Source organism: Sciurus carolinensis, chromosome 15 (assembly GCF_902686445.1).
Source record: "Sciurus carolinensis chromosome 15, mSciCar1.2, whole genome shotgun sequence".
Lineage (NCBI taxonomy): Eukaryota > Metazoa > Chordata > Mammalia > Rodentia > Sciuridae > Sciurus > Sciurus carolinensis.
In genome coordinates this window covers 41,616,972-41,633,314 of record NC_062227.1, presented here as the reverse complement: position 1 = coordinate 41,633,314, position 16,343 = coordinate 41,616,972, and the positions used below count along the sequence as shown (strand labels likewise).

The following is a 16,343-nucleotide window of genomic DNA, read 5'->3' as shown; positions in this document are numbered from 1 at the left end:
AAGACCTTGTCTCAAAATGAAAAACAAAAAGGCTGGGACTGGGGCTGGGGATGTAGCTCAGTGGTAGAGTGCCTGCCTGGCATGTGCAAGACCCTGGATTCAATCCCCAGCACCATCAAATAAATAAATAAATAAATAAATAAGGCTGGGGATGTAGTTCAGCAATAGAATGTCCCTGGGTTCAATCCCCAGTTAAAACAAAAAACAAACAAACAAACAAACAAACAAAAAATCATACTTGAAAAGTTAGGCAAAGATAGTACAGGGGTCTGTTTTGTCTGCAGCCTATATGTATGAAATTGGAGAGACGCCAGTAAAAAGATTGAGATAGAACACTAAGAAAAGCTGGTAGGATGGGATCAAAAGCACCCGCAAAGCTGGGCGCACGCCTGTAATCCCAGACTCAGGAGGCTGAGGCAAGAGGATGGCAACTTCAAAGCCGGCCTCAGCAACTTAGCAAGACCCTAAGTAACTCAGTGAGACCCTGTCTCAAAATAAAAAATAGAAAAGGGCTGGGGATGTGGCTCAGTGGTTAAGCATCCCTGAGTTCAATCCCTGGTACCAAAAACAAAAACAAAAACCCCAAACAAAACAAACAAAAAAGCACAGGCAAAGTGGTAATCTTCTCAGTCACCTAAGATAGTAACCATGAACACGTTCATGTCACATACCAGGGTGTCACACTCGGTGCAATTCTGGTATTCCGATTTCATTCTTTTGGCCACATCAGTTGCTGGAACTCCTTCTGAAGGAAGATAGGCCCGGCAATATGGACAGGTCCACTTGTTGTTCTTTAAACTGGTAGCAATACAGGAACGGCAGAATCTACCCAAAACAGACCAAGTATATGTTACTTTGAGTGATATAAAGGAGCCACCACTGTGTGTTTGTGTGAATTGTAATTTAATGACACCTGGGACACTATGCACCATACTACCAAAGTACAGGTCCACTTGCATCCTACGCTTCCCAGAGAATCCCTCACCTTCCTGATGAGACTTCTCTGGGATCACACACTCTCACCACATGTACTTGCAATTATATAAACAAAAGAAAGAACACAGAGTGAGTGAAAGAGTATTAAAACTAACTCAAGAGCCAGGCTGGTGACACACACCTGTACTCCTAGAGACTCAGGAGGCTGAGGCAGGAGAATCACAAGTTTGAGGTCCGACTCAGTGATTAGCGAGGCTCTGAGCAACTTAGTGAGACCCTGTCTCGAAATTAAAAAAAAATAAAAAAAAGACTGGGGATATGACTCAGTGGTTAAGATCCCCTGGGTTCGATCCCTGTTACCAAAATTAATTAATCAATTAATCGTAAACATTTAAAAATAAATAAGTTTAAAAAACTAACTCAAAGATATCTATTGTGTTTCCTTTTCTCTAATCTTACTTTACCTCAAATTTTTGGAAAATTGGTCTTTGGACTCTGCATTTTTGTGCACTGGACAAGAAAATAGCAGTGGATTTGAGGGATGTGTAGCTCAGTAGTTGAGGGTTTACCTAGCACGCACAAGGCCCTGGGTTTGATCCCCAGCAACCAAAAAAAAAAAAAAAGAAGAAGAAGAAGAAAGAAAATAACAGTAAGTCAAAAAAGTAAAAATGCTAGACATAATTTTTGAGACAGGGTCACAGACAGCCTTGAAATCAAAATCCTGCCTTTGCCACACAAATAACAAGGACTATAGGCATGTGCCACTACAGTTGGCTATAATTTTTTTGAAAAACATTTTAAAGTCATTCCTTGATATACAAAATTAGCTAATCAAAATCAATCTCAAGAGAATGTCCTCTGAGCCAAGAAATATATTCTGATTAATTTAGAGGTATCATAATAAAATCTTAAGAGAATTCACAGGAAATCTTGACTTATTTACAGGAGCTGTCGAAGGCTAAGTGTACATGGAATTGAAATTAGTCTTTTTAGATAGGTTATACACATTAGCATGATCTGGTACCTCTTAAACTATTCAGCACTTAATATCTATCTAGAAGTATTAGTACATATTAAAAGTTAAACTTTTCAGGGGTGTGGCTCACTGGTGGGATGCTACCTACCATGCCCAAGGCCCTGAGTTTAATCCCCATCACCACAAAATATAAAAGTTTAAATTTTTTAAATTCAAGTATGTCATATATACTGAAAAGTTCATATATTATAGGCATACAGTTCAATGAAATGTGACCAACCAACAGAACACACTCAAATAAACAGAGCATGCCCAAACCCCAGAATCTCCCCTCCTGCTACCTTCCAGTCACAGTTCTGATCGCTAACATGCAATCACCGAGTTAAAAAAAAAATTATCTAAACTGGGCGCAGTGGCCCACACCTATAATCCCAGCATCTCGGGAGGCTAAGGCAGGAGGATTGCAAGTTCAAGACCAGCCTCAGCAACTTAGCAAGGCCCTAAGCAAGTAAGTGAGACTTTATCTCAAAATAAAAGATAAAAAGGGTTGAGGATATGGCTCAGTGGTAGAGTGCCCCTGGGTTCAATTCCTGGTACCAAACAACAATAAACAACAATAATAAAAACAGTATCTATATTTTAATATACAAAATGTTATAACGTATTTATCAAATGTACCAATCAGCAGATCACAGCTTTGTCATTCCTGCTTATGATCCTTTGTGGTTATTATCACTCAATCCTAACAGCAAAGATTAGTTCGACCATTTTGTACCTTGTATAAATGGAATAATTTGGTATGTACTCTTCAAATTTGCCTTCTTCAATTCGATATTATGATTAAGGGATGTATCCATATTGCTGTGTGTTGTCAAGATTGTCCATTCTAATTTGGTAGAGAATGTTGTGTGAATATAACAGAATTTCTTTCCCATTGTATTGCTAATGGGCATCTAGGTAGCATTTCAATGTGTTCTGATGATAAATTTTAATAATAGACAAGCATACTCATCTTCTAAACTATTCTTGCTCTTTGGTTTCCCTTGAATTCCCAGTTACATTAGCCATTAATGATTCTTAAAAGTACTCGCTTCAGAATCTGCTGTTAAATTATTTTAAGCACACAGGGGATACTTAAGGCTGCATAGTGCTTGAATTTTCCGGATCTTACACCAGCCCTGCATTCATTCCCTTTTTCTTGCAGTAGTGTCTTGCTCTGCAGAAGTAACCCCACTTCCATTAGATACGACCTCAGTGGAACCTTAATCAAGGTGCCCACTGCCGTCTGATAAAGATATGAGCACTGGATGCAGGCCAGGTCACATGAACCCTTTCTGGAAGTTGAGTACTGGGTAGTGACCACAAGTTCTAAGCAGCAGCAAATGGATGGGACTGCCCTGCTCTTTACCTAGAATCCCAGATCAGCCTAGGTTTCTTCTCTTGTTTTTATTGTTGCTTGGTAACAATTCCAATATAATTTCAAACTTGAATCACTGACTCTTCTCAAAATTTTAACACATTCACATACCTTAATTCACTTAACCATAAGAAAACCCTGAGAAAGATCACTATTTCCATTTATAGGCAAAGAAACTGAGGTACTGAGTTACTTCTGTAAGGTCATGTACGTAGGAAGTGCCTGGCCTTGATTGGTCTTAAGCTGGGGTTTTCTGACCCAAAGAACAGTAACCATTCATTCCACCACAACTGCCCTAGTTAGAAAGAGCAGTCAATGCTTTAGGAATCAGGAGACTTGAGTCTGTCTTTTACTTCTCTCAATGTTAATTCTAAACTCTAAGGCACAGTATGCCTTGTGTCTCTGGGTCTCTAAGAATTGGTTCTCAAAATGTAGGTTTTTGTTTTTTTTTTTTTGTAGTTCTGGGGATTGAACCCAGGGCCTTGTGCATGCGAGGCAAGCACTCTGCTAACTGAGCTATATCTCCAGCTCAAATTGTAGTCTTAAAGGGTATTTCATACAAATGGTTTAAATGTTAACTCAAATAGATTTTCTTCTGCAGTGTGAAGGATAGAACCTGGAGGCTTGAGCATGCTAGGCAAACACTACCACTGAGCTCCGTACATTTTTTTTGGTACGGGGGATTGAACTCAGGGGCAATCAACCACTAAGCCACATTCCCACCCCTATTCTGTATTTTATTTAGAGACAGAATCTCACTGAGTTGCTTAGGGTCTTACTAAGTTGCTGAAGCTGGCTTTGAATTCTCTATCGTCCTGCCTCAGCCTCCTGAGTTACTAGGATATCAGGAACCGGACATTTTTTGTGTTTGTGTGTGTGTGTGTGTGTGTGTGTGTGTGTGTGTGTGTGTGGCAGTGCTGGGCACGGAACCCATAGCCTCATGCATGCTAGGCAAAGTCTCTACCACTGAGCTACATTCCCAGCCCTTCAATTCAATGTTAACATTGCAAGTACAAGAGCTCTAAGTCTGACATGAATTATTTAGGATCAAGCAGATAACACTTTGGTTTTTACAATTACAAGTTTCCACCTTTTCCTTCTCAAATGATTTAAGTTTTATGCCAATCCAAGCAGAAGACAAATGCTGGTATAACACCGTGATAGTCACTTTGACAGTTTATCCACTTCTCCTGTAATAATTGGAACGTGATACTGTGCTTTCTCATTTTATGGCTGTTTATAAAGTGGGGATGTTTGTGAAAAACAGTAACCTTGAGGCATTTTTTTCTTGGAGTTCCTCATATAAACCCCTTAACCTCTCTACACAGGGCATGAAACATAAATGTGCATTATATAGACGCTACTGCATCATATGAAAATTTAGTTGCAAATCTGATAGACTAGTCAATTAGCTGCATTCACAATCACTCAATAAGAATGACTATTAAATGGAGAAAACAGAAAGCCAGGGTTTAGGAAGAGACCACAGGTATTGATTCTGAATATATAAAAACCATTTTAAAGTGTTGGTATAGAAAGGCACGAGATGCCCTACAGCTTGGTCCTTCTTTTGTGGGATATAGAAACAAGACTGCAAAACTACTTAGTTCAAAAAGACCTGAGGTTAAAATTTTCTCCTTTAAAACAATCGAGAACGTGAAGAGAGGGCCTACAGAATGAGAGAAAATCTTTGCCATCTGTACCTCCGATTGAGCATGAATCTCTTAGGATATATAAAGAACTCAAAAAACTTAACACTCAAAAAACAAATCACCCAATCAATAAATGGGCAAACAAACTGAACAGATACTTCAGAAGAAGAAATACAGGGGCTGGGGAGATAGCTCAGTCGGTAGAGTGCTTGCCTTGTAAGCACAAGGCCCTGGGTTCGATCCCCAGCACCCAAAAAAAAAAAAAAAAAAAAAAAAAGAAGAAATACAATCTATCAGCAAATATATGAAAAAATATTCGACATCTCTAGCAATTAGAAAAATGCAAAGTAAGAACTGATACTTCATCTCACTCAGTCAGAATGGCAATTATCAAGAATACAAGTAATAATAAATGTTGGCCAGGATGTGGGGAAATAATACACTCATACATTGCTGGTGGTGCAGCCACTCTGGAAAGCAGTGTGGAGATTCCTCAGAAAACTTGGAAAGGAACCACCTTTTGACCCAGTTATCCCACTCCTTGGCCTATACACAGAGGATTTAAAATCAGCCCACTATAGTGATGCATCCACATCAATGTTTATAGCAGCTCAATTCACAATAGTTAAACTGTGGAAACATCCTAGATACCCTTCAACAGATGAATGCATAAAGAAAATGTGGTATATATACACAATAGAATATTACTAATCCATAAAGAAGAATGAAATTATGGCATTTGCTGGTAAATGATAGAAATGGAGACTATCATGCTCACTGAAATAAGCCAGTCCCCAAAAAACAAAGGCCAAATATTCTCTCTGACGTGCAGATGCTAACACATAATAAGGGGGCAGGGGAAGAATAGAAGTTCACTGGATTAGACAAAGGGGAATGAGGGGATGGGGGGAGATGAGAATAGGAAAGACAGTAGAATGAAGTGGAGATAACTTTCCTATGTTCATATATGGATATACAAACATCATGTACAACCACAAGAATGGGAAGTTATACTCCATGTATGTATAAGATGTCAGAATATACTCTACTGTCATGTATATCTGAAAAGAACAAAATTTTTTAAAAAAGCACACAATTTTTTTTCTCCTTAAAATTAGTATAGTAATCAAATTCAACTTATGAGAGCTAGAGAATTGAATTCAACATTCTCACTCTAGTGTACAGAGTGCAGGGTACAGTGATGTGTGCCTGTATTCCCATCAACTCAGGAGGCTGAGGAAGATCACAAGTTGGAGGCCAACCTCAGTAACTTAGCAAGGCCCAGTCTCAAAATAAAAAGTCAAAAGGGCTGGGGTTATAGCTCACTGGTAAAGCACTGTTGGGTTCAATCCCCTGAACAACAACAAAAAAGTGTACAGGTATGAAATTCTAAAAGCCAGATGTGGTGGCACACACCCGTAATCCCAGTTACTCAGGAGGGTAAGGCAGGGGCATAGCAACTTCAGGATCAGTCCGGGCAATTTAGCAATACTTTGTATCAAAATGAAATAAAATATAAAACAATGAAAAAATAAAATAAAAAGAGCTGATGATATAGCTCAGTGGTAAAGTGCTTGCCCAGTATGTGCAAGACCCTGAGTTTCATCCCCAGTCCCACTGGAAGGAAGGAAGAGAGTAAGGAAGGAGGGAAGGAAGGAAAGGAAGACAGAAAGATGGATTACAGATTTACAAGAGCCATAGCGAGGAGTACTGTTTTGAGTCTGTTTTAAGAGGCAGTTTAAGAGAAGATGGTGGCTGCCACCAGCAAAGTAGTGGATGATAGGATTAAATGGGCAGATTTAGGATTTAATTTGGAAGCACAGGCAAAAGCGTTTCAACATATCAAATGACATAAAGTACATGCCCCATTATGCTGAGTGACAGAAGTCAGACACAAAAGACTACTACTGACTGCATGATTCTAAAACTGGATGACAGAAGCAGATGGAGTTGCTTGGAGCTGGTGGTTGGGAGAATTAACTGACTGCAAAGGCTAGGAGGGAATTTTTTTTTTAATAACTTTATTTCATTTATTTTTGTTACATGGTGTTAGGATCAAACCCAGTGCCTCACACGTGTATAGCAAGCGCTCTACCACTGAGCCACAACCCCAGGCCCCTGGGAGGGAATTTGTTAGGGTAAAGAAATGAAATGCTTTTGGTCTTGTTTATGGTGGTGGTTATGCAAACAGTTACCACGATTCATCAGATTTCACACAAATCCAATTTTCTGGCTTCTCTTGCTAAGCTCCTTGTGCTCATGTCGTGTGACTCTGGAATCTCATCTCTGGGAAGTTACATGGGTTGTGCCCCTTCCCGCAGGTAATCACACTCATTCGCAGCACTGATCTCACCCCTATCCATGAGGAAATCAGTGAAGAACTAGATAATGACTCAACTCTGAAACCAGATGGAAAGTTCATTACCTCATTCCTAGTTGTTATTTTATAAACCCTATTCTGTTTCCCTAAATTAAATGGTTGACCAAAAATCCCCTACAACAGGGAGGTCAGCAAAGTATTGGAAGGAAACAGGAAAAGACAGCTGAGGATCCTGGGTAGCTTTATGTGCCCAATCTGATAAAGCAAAACCAAATCCTAAGTGGATTTAAAAAGGAAAGGGAGGTCATTAAGGAGTTCCTCGGGTCTAGAGAGAGAAAAGCAAAATAAAGATCCAGAGCTGATCTCGAATGTGGTTGTTGGCAACATGTGGCAGGTCTAATCTCACTCTGGGTATGCTAATATGAAGCTGAATTAAAATCCATCCTCATTAAACATGAGGATGGAAATACAATAAGCAAAGTTAAAATTGTTATTCAAAGCAACAAGAGTCTGGGCTGAAATATTTCATTCTAGGGCAATGAATACAATCTACTCCCTCTTCAGCAATGGATCATGCTGGACGGGCCCAAGTACAGTGAGTTATTCCTGGAGCTAAGGCCCTCCCACCATGAACAGACCTCCTGATTTCCTGTGATGTATTGATATATTTGACTATGTTGTAATCAAAGCCCAGTCTTAGAGTTGGTATTTCAGTCTCCAAAAATTACCTCTGCATATCTCTGCACGTTACTGTGTGTTGATTTTAAATTTCATTTAAATTTAAATTTTAAAAAAAATTAAAAAATAAATAAAATAAATTTAAATTTTATCCTTTACCCTAAATATCTTAGAAGAGTGCCTCTCCATAAACCTCAAACACTGTCTCATCTTATTGTAAATTAAATAGGACTAGGAAGGCTATGTTTCTCAAACTTTAAAGATAAGATCACCTGGAGATCTTTTTTAAAATGCTTATTTCTATTCAGTAGATCTGAGGTGGGCCCCAAATTCTGCAGTGCTGCTGGTCCAAGGACAAGAAACCAGAACCTAAGAGGAATCTCTGTGTAAAACTCAATCTACCACCTTATTTAGGTTCTGTTAGAACATACATAATTCAGCAGGTCAGTAATATTTAATTTGTCTATGACAATACTAATGCTGCTAAGTAAACAAGGAGTAGTCTAACTACCAGGGGAGGCAAACTGTGGGCCAGCTTAATTACATCTTTCTGAAATTCTCATCACTAACAGGCACAGAGTTGTTGATGGGGTTCAAAAACTATCACAGGACTACTATCTATTACCCAAACTGCAAGCCCAAAACACAAAACTACATAGCATCCGGTGACTGACACCACGGAATTATGGTCCCCTCCTAAGGGGCAGTCACCAAATTATACCAACCATCTTTCGTTTTGGAGTCACTAATTAATTCAGCTAACATTTAACACTACTTTGCCACGTCTTCAAGGAGTGGCAATGTGGAAAGTAGCACTCTTTTATTAGAACAGTGGCTCTGAAGAGTGTGTGGATCATTATGGTAAAAAGACCTCACTCATCCAATTTTAAGTAAGACCCCAGTACATCGGGAGTTGGGTGTTCCGTGCACTTCTGTTCCAGCATCAGGGCCTGGATGGTTCATGCTTAAGCTGCAGTTTCACCTTATAGTCATTTTTGGAAATTCATAGATCAAATATTTTGAGCTATTGTTCTAATTTTTCTTCTTCCCTTTACCTTCAACTCCATGAGAGGACTTTCTATATGCCTTGTCTCTGATTCTCTCCTCTGGGCACTTGTGAATTCAGTCCAGTTAGGCTTTGGAGCCCACTATTCACCAAAACTGATCAAGATCACAGCGGCCTCCATGTTGCTAATCCAATGCATAGTCAAGTCCTCCTACCTCAGCAGCAGTAGATATAGTGAATCCTTCTTTCCTTCTTGAATATTTATCACTCACTTGGCCTCCAGAATCCAGTCTGGTTTCCTCTTAACTCTTGGCTGGTTCTTTGTAGTTTTCATGTCCATCTCTGACCATTGGTGAGCACTGCTATGCAGCCCTTGGACCTCTCTCCTTTACTAACTACATCTACTTCTTGAAAGTTCATTCAATGTCATGGATTAGATCAAATATATGCCATGAATACCAAGTTTATTGATCTATAATCCAAGTCTTCCTCTGAACTTCAGACTCAGAGATCCAATCGACTACTCACCATCTCCACTTGGTTGTCTCCAACTTTGAAGTCGTCTTGATTCCTTACTTTCCCTGACACACCACATTAGCTCCATCTTGTAGCAGCACCTTTAAATACTTCTAAAATTCCACCATTCTCAGCACGCCTGCTCTTCCCATCTGGTTCCAGTTTCTCACTTGGCCTCCTAACTCACCCCCTTGGTCCCAGCCTTCTCCATATAATCTATTCCATTCTATGAAGTCCCTTCATGCCACATCTCTGTTCAAAACCCCCACTCAGGAGAAGTGACATAGCAGGAGCAGGGTGGCCTGGCCTGGAGCTGGCTTTATTTAGCACGTGGGCTCTGACCCAGCTGGTCCCTTTGGCTGGCGTCAGAGGTCATTTCTTCAGAGGCTGCTCCACTGGTGGCTGGAGGCAGAAGTGCCACATCCTGGTGGCAGCATACACATCAATCTCCTGTGTAGCCAGTTTCCCCAGCTACCCTGATCCCAGGTGATGGAGGCTAAGGTCTTCAGGGTGACCACGTGGTTCCGTGTTCTCTGGCGCTTTTCATATGACTCAGATGCTAGGTTGGGTCAATTTCCATATCCAGACTTTTCCCAGTGGACAGATGATGAATGAGGTAACTTTCCTGATGATAAAGACTGAAAGTGCACATCCAGCTCTTTACAAGTGCCAGGTAAGAATTTCAAGAAATTGCAGACTGTGGATTATACATTAAAATCAGACTCAAGTGGTTTGGTCAAGGGGAAAAAAAGCCAGCTTTTCATAAATGCCCCCCACCCAACTCTACCCTATTGCTCTTCTCATTCATTTGCTGCAACCAAACTAGCTACCTTACCACCTTCCTTCCTCTAGACTGAGCCTGCACAAAATGAGGCCCCATTTTTTTAAATGGTTCATGTTTAATAAGATATGGAAATTGAGAGAGGTATTTAAAAGTTCATCTAGCAATCTGACAGTAATTTTATTTGTGTTGAACCTAATATTTTTAAAATATTTTTGATTAAATTTTTTTTTTTTTTTTTTTTTTTTTTAAGTATTGGGGATTGAACCCAGACAGGCACACTGAGCAATATCCCCAGTCCTCTTTTTATTTTGAGACAGAGTCTCACTAAGTTGCTGAGGCTGACCTTGAACTTGCAGTCCTCCTACCTCAGCCTCCTGAGTTCCTAAGATTACAGTCCCGAGCCAAAACCTAACCATTTTTAAAATAAGTGCTTATATTTTATATATATATATATATATATATATATATATATATATATCTTTAGTGTTTTAAGAGTTCATTTTTCTTTTTCTTTCTTTTATTCTTTTGAGACAGAATCTTGTTATGTTGCCCTCAAGTGATCCTTTGTCTCCACCTCTGGAGTATCTAAGCCCACCACGCCGGGCTTAGATTTTCATTTTGTATTTCATTTTACAAAATTAGTGATGGGATGGAAATTCTTTAAAAAACAAAATACAACACTTTGCATATGTGCGTGTGTGTGTGCGTGCACGTGCGCATGCACTGGGAATTGAACCACTCACTACTGGTCTTAACAGTAAATAATTGAGAAGCACTGCTCTAAATATTCTAAAATTGCAACTCTCCCACGTACTTCCCATCCTGTTACTTTGCCTTCTCTCTTTCTTTTTTTCTTTCTTAACCCTTAACATCCATTATAAAGTCATCTCCTCTTTATCTGCCCGGGAATGAAATCCACTGATGCTCAAGTTCCTAATATAAAGTGGCACATCAGGCTGGGGATGTGGCTCAGTGGTAGAGCGCTAATCTGAGATGCGTGAGGCCCTGGGTTAGATTCCCAGCACTGCAAAAAATAAGTAAATAAAATGGTATGTAGCATTTGCATATAACCTAGGCCCATACTGTTATATACTTTATTTTGGTTTTTATTTTTATTTTTATTTTTTAAATGTGGCGCTGGGGATCAAACCTAGTGCCTCGTGCATGCTTTTCCCAGTGGACAGATGATGAATGAGATCCTTCTACTTCAGTCTCCAGAGTGCTGGGATTACAGGTGTGCACCACCACCCACCAGGTATAAACAAAGATTTTCAAATTTTAAAAAAATTGTGTGGATTCCTACCAGTCACACAGGGTTTTGTGCATTGTTGACAGCCAGACAGGCTTCCTAGTAGCCCCTGCTGTATACTTTAAATCATCTCCAAACTAGGTATGGTGGTACACACCTATAATTCCAGCACTGAATTCCAGGCTAAGGCAGGAGGACCATGAGTTTGAGGCCAGCAGGGACAACACAGCCATACCCTATCTCAAAATTAATAAATCATCTCTTGATGGCTTATAATACCTAACACAATGTAAATGCTACACAAATAATATATTTAGAGAATGAGGACAATAAAAAAAGAGCCCATATGTATTCAGTACAAACACTTTTTTTGTTCTGAATATTTTCAACCTACAGTTGTATTGAAACCAAGGATGCAAAATTTGTTGATAAGGAGAACTAACCATCTATTTAATGTGCTTCCCGCTTAACAGTATTATCTTATTTGTAGTCCATTTTTCCCGGAAGAACATCTACTGGATTAACAAATGAATCTACTCCAAACAACTTACAGATCTAACCAAATAACGCATGACAAACCAAAGTGATAATGATAAACCTTGATGAACATTTTTTAAAATATTTTTTTAGTTGTCAAAGGACCTTTATTTTATTTATTTATATGTGGTGCTGAGAATTGAACCCAGTACCTCACACATGCTAGGCAAGTGCTCACCACTGAGCCACCTCAGCCCCAGGAACACTTATTTTTTGAGATGGGGTCTCACTATGTTGCCCAGACTAATGTGCAACTCTTGAGCTCCAGATCCTTCTACTTCAGTCTCCAGAGTGCTGGGATTACAGGTGTGCACCACCACCCACCAGGTATAAACAAAGATTTTCAAATTTAAAAAAAATTGTGTGGATTCCTACCAGTCACACAGGGTTGTGTGCATTGTTGACAGATAGACAGGCTTCCTAGTAGCACACTGAAGCATCCTCTGGTAAAGACCAACACTGATCTAATTTTTGATTTTGGTAACCAGATTTCATTAACCTTGGAAAACTTAATATCTGGGAGACAGTGATGCACATCTGTAATCCCAGCTACTAATGAGGCTGAGGCAGGAGGACCTCAAGTTTGAGGTCGGACTCAGCAACTTAGCAAGACCCTCAACAACTCAGTGAGACTCTGTCTCAAAATAAAAAAAATAATAAAAAAAAAAAAAGAAATGGTGATGTGGCCAAATGGTAGAGCACTTCTGGGTTCATTCCCCAGTACCAGTAAATAAATGAATATAAAAAAGGCTGGGGATGTAGATCAGTGGTAGACACGCCTGGGTTCAATTCCCCAGTACCATACTCATGCGCATGCGCATGCGCACACGCACACACACACACACACACACACACACACACACACACACACACACATATATATATATATACACACACACACACAGTCACAGAACTCATTTAATAAATGTTATGGTCAGTCACATGTGTCAACTTGGTTACAGTACTGTTTAGTCAAACATTTATCTAGACGTTGTTCTAAAGGTATTTTGCAGATGTGGATAACATCTATAATCAGTTGATTTTAGGAGATTGCCCTTGATAATATATACAAATTCCTTAAAAATATCCTTCCCTCCGTTCCACCACATATATGTAAGGGAGGGAGATGTTATACTTATATAGATATTTGTACATTTATATATATATATATAGTATATGTAAATATTTCTTAGTTTGAGCTTCAATTATATATGAAATATATAAATATAAATATATAAATATAAAAATATCTATTTGAATAAAATATGTACACACTCCAAGGTATAATTCTTTGACATACTGAGAGTTTTGAACTAAAGAAGCAGTCTGAAAACTAGTCTGACTCCTCACTGCTTTGCTCCTTCTGAAGCAGAGAGGGGCTTTCTCTGAAGTCCCCTTTTCTACCTAAAGGCCAGATCCTCTAGATTAACTCACTGGAAAGACACCTAGATTTGATACTATACCCAAAAACCAGAAAAAATTTTTCTCAGACTATTATTTGTTCTTTAAGCTCACTCATGTCCCCTAAAACTCTTTTACAACCCTCCAAAAGTGCTTACAGGTCTCCCTTCTCTCTCCCCTATGAGGACAGTGTGTAAGTTTCTAAATCTCACTGGGTTGTTGGGTGCTCATTCTGTGATGTCTCTGGGCCTGTATTTATTTGTTTACTTTTTTATTTATTATTTTTGGTACCAGATATTGGACCCAGGGGCACTTAACCACTAAGCCACATCCCCAACCCTTTTTGTATTTTATTGAGAGACAGGGTCTCCCTGAGCTGCTTAGGGCCTCACTAAATTGCTGAGGTTGGCTTTGAATTTGAGATCCTCCTGCCTCTTCCTCCAAAGCCACTGGGATTACAAGTGTGCACCATAGTCCTCGGCACCTCTGGACTTTAACAAACTTGTATGCCTTTCCTCCTGTTAATTTATTGTCAGTTTTTTTAGCAGATTCAATGATACTGTCAGGGGTTGAACATGTAAACCCCTTATTGACCATTGCTTTAGAGAACCTTCACTAATAGATTATACAAGTAGATAAAAAATATCTACAATAAAAAATAGAATAAAATCTTTAAGCTTAGGTTAAACAAGAAGTCTCTGGGATTGAACATCACCTATAAGAATGAAAGCACGGATGTATATTTCTAGATCTGTCTAGAACTCATCAGGAAGACACTCAGACTCTACTTAGAGAACCAGCAATTTGGGGAAGGCTTTACTGCTCATACTTGACCACAAATGGAACGTTTTAATCCGCAGACCTGAAAGCACTTCACAATGATCCTTGACAGCGTTTCATTTAAGCAGAATTAGGCACATTCTATGGCAGAGCAGTCATATCCACTGAGTTCACTGGAGATGTGGCTCTTTCTATCTTATGGGATGCCCAGTTAGTGCTTAGCTGTCTTAGGTCCATTCTCAACCTCTAGATTCTGTTCAGATAACTCCCTCCAACTTTTTCCCTAAACCCACTCTCCCAGGGCCTTTGGACTATTTCCACTTGGATATTTTCTTATGGGATTACTGTATCTTCAACTGGCCCCTTCATGAGTTCTTTAACTTCCTCCTGAGCCAAACTCTCCTCCCCTCTTTATCACTGGGTTTAAAACCTGGGAGTTGTCTTTGATATCTTTTTTCCTTGTATATCCAATCTGACAACAAATTCCTTTCAAAATTTATTTGTAAATCAAATTCCTTTTTATTTCAATTCACACAACTTCAATTTAGCTATCTTCTCTTTCCCCAGCTCTGATAATAAAAGATTCAGAGGTAAGAAACCCTTTTCCCCAAATCTGTTTTTAATGACTAATACAGTAATATGAACAAGGTCAATTAAAAAAACATAAAACATTAAAACAAAACATCTTCAAGTCCACTAAAAGAAAAATGACAAAGCAAAGAGTGAGATTATCTGAGATATCTTGGAAATGTTTCAGATTTACTTTTTGTGGTCCAGTTTGCTTCCAAAAAACAAAAATTTCAGAAATAACAATAACTGTGCATGGGTGTTTTGCTCATGGAATAACTGAAGGAAATAGAAATCATATTTTGAACTTTCTTTTTTTCTGTGCTGGAGATAAAATCCAGGGCCTTGTGCAAGAGAAGCTGGTGCTCTACCACTGAGCTACAGCCCCAGCCCTTAGCCTTTATTATGGAATTTCTTTACATTTTAAATGTTTATAAAATTGCACTGCTCACCCAACTTTACAAATAAAGAAACTGAAAGCAGCGTGCGTTGGCACACACCTGTAATCCCAGCGGCTTGGGAGGCTGAGGCAGGAAGATCATGAGTTGTTGAGCCAGCCTCAACAACTTAGCAAGGCCCTAAGCAACTTAGTGAAACCATGTCTCTTAGTAAAATACAAAAAAGAGCTGGGGAATGTGGCTCAGTGATTGAGCACCCCTGTGTTCAATTGCTGGTACCAAAAAAAAAAAAAAAAAAAAAAAAAAAAAAAGAAAAGAAAAGAAAAAGAAAAAGAAAAGAAACAGATTCAAAAAGATTAAACAGCTTAGTGGTTGTATAGCTGGCTAGTGGCAGAGATGAATTAAGTTCAGCATTTGCAATGCCCAGTTCTACTGTGTCACAATAATACATTGTCATTATTACATTTGTTTGACTTGAAATAGGTTTGTAAACTAAAAACAGAATAAAAAGACTTAGTTCAATAAGTCTGGAAATCTAGTTTCAATATGGAATAATAAAATAGAGGTTCCACTTGCATTTCTTAATTTTCCATTTTCTATATTCATTGGAAAAGAGTAATTCATTTAAAGTGCACAAATGGTGTTAACACACAGTCTCCAGTGTAAAAGGGACTCTGGTTAACATTTATAAAGTGGAAGGAGCCCAAGTAAGTTTGCCAAAAGGAGGAATATGGAAATTCTGCCCACAGCCAGAACAATGGACATAGATTTGTCAAAACAAAGAACAGTAAAGTTAGGGAAGACAATTTGTTCAGCCTTTGTTATGCTATTTTATGACTATTTTTCCAATCCCTGGCTTCCTGTTCACTTTAACAAAGAAAAAGATTAAACCAAAGATTTAACATTTTGCAAATTTATATCATCCTTTAGTAGAAGCCAGAACACTGTAAACAATAAATTATAGTGTTCAAAATCCAAACTCAAAAACAACCTCCAGATGCCCATTCTAGTTTTACAGAAAGAATTTAAAATTCATTGTTCATCTATGGTACAACTTTAGTCTTTAAACTTTAGGTTTAAATTTAACGTTATCTTTGGGTTCTTATTATCCCGAACTAGTCAATAT

At 38.8% G+C, this 16,343-nt stretch overlaps 1 protein-coding gene across 2 annotated transcripts in view; it reads right to left on the bottom strand.

The window, feature by feature from the left end:
* The window catches only part of Rnf125 (ring finger protein 125), a 38,487-nt gene that overhangs the window by 20,283 nt on the left and 1,861 nt on the right, over positions 1 to 16,343 (bottom strand). For both annotated transcript variants that reach the window (XM_047526976.1, XM_047526975.1), the window contains exon 2: positions 672 to 825. In XM_047526976.1, coding sequence (XP_047382932.1) covers positions 672 to 825 — 154 coding nt within the window. The remainder of the gene's footprint in view (positions 1 to 671; positions 826 to 16,343) is intronic.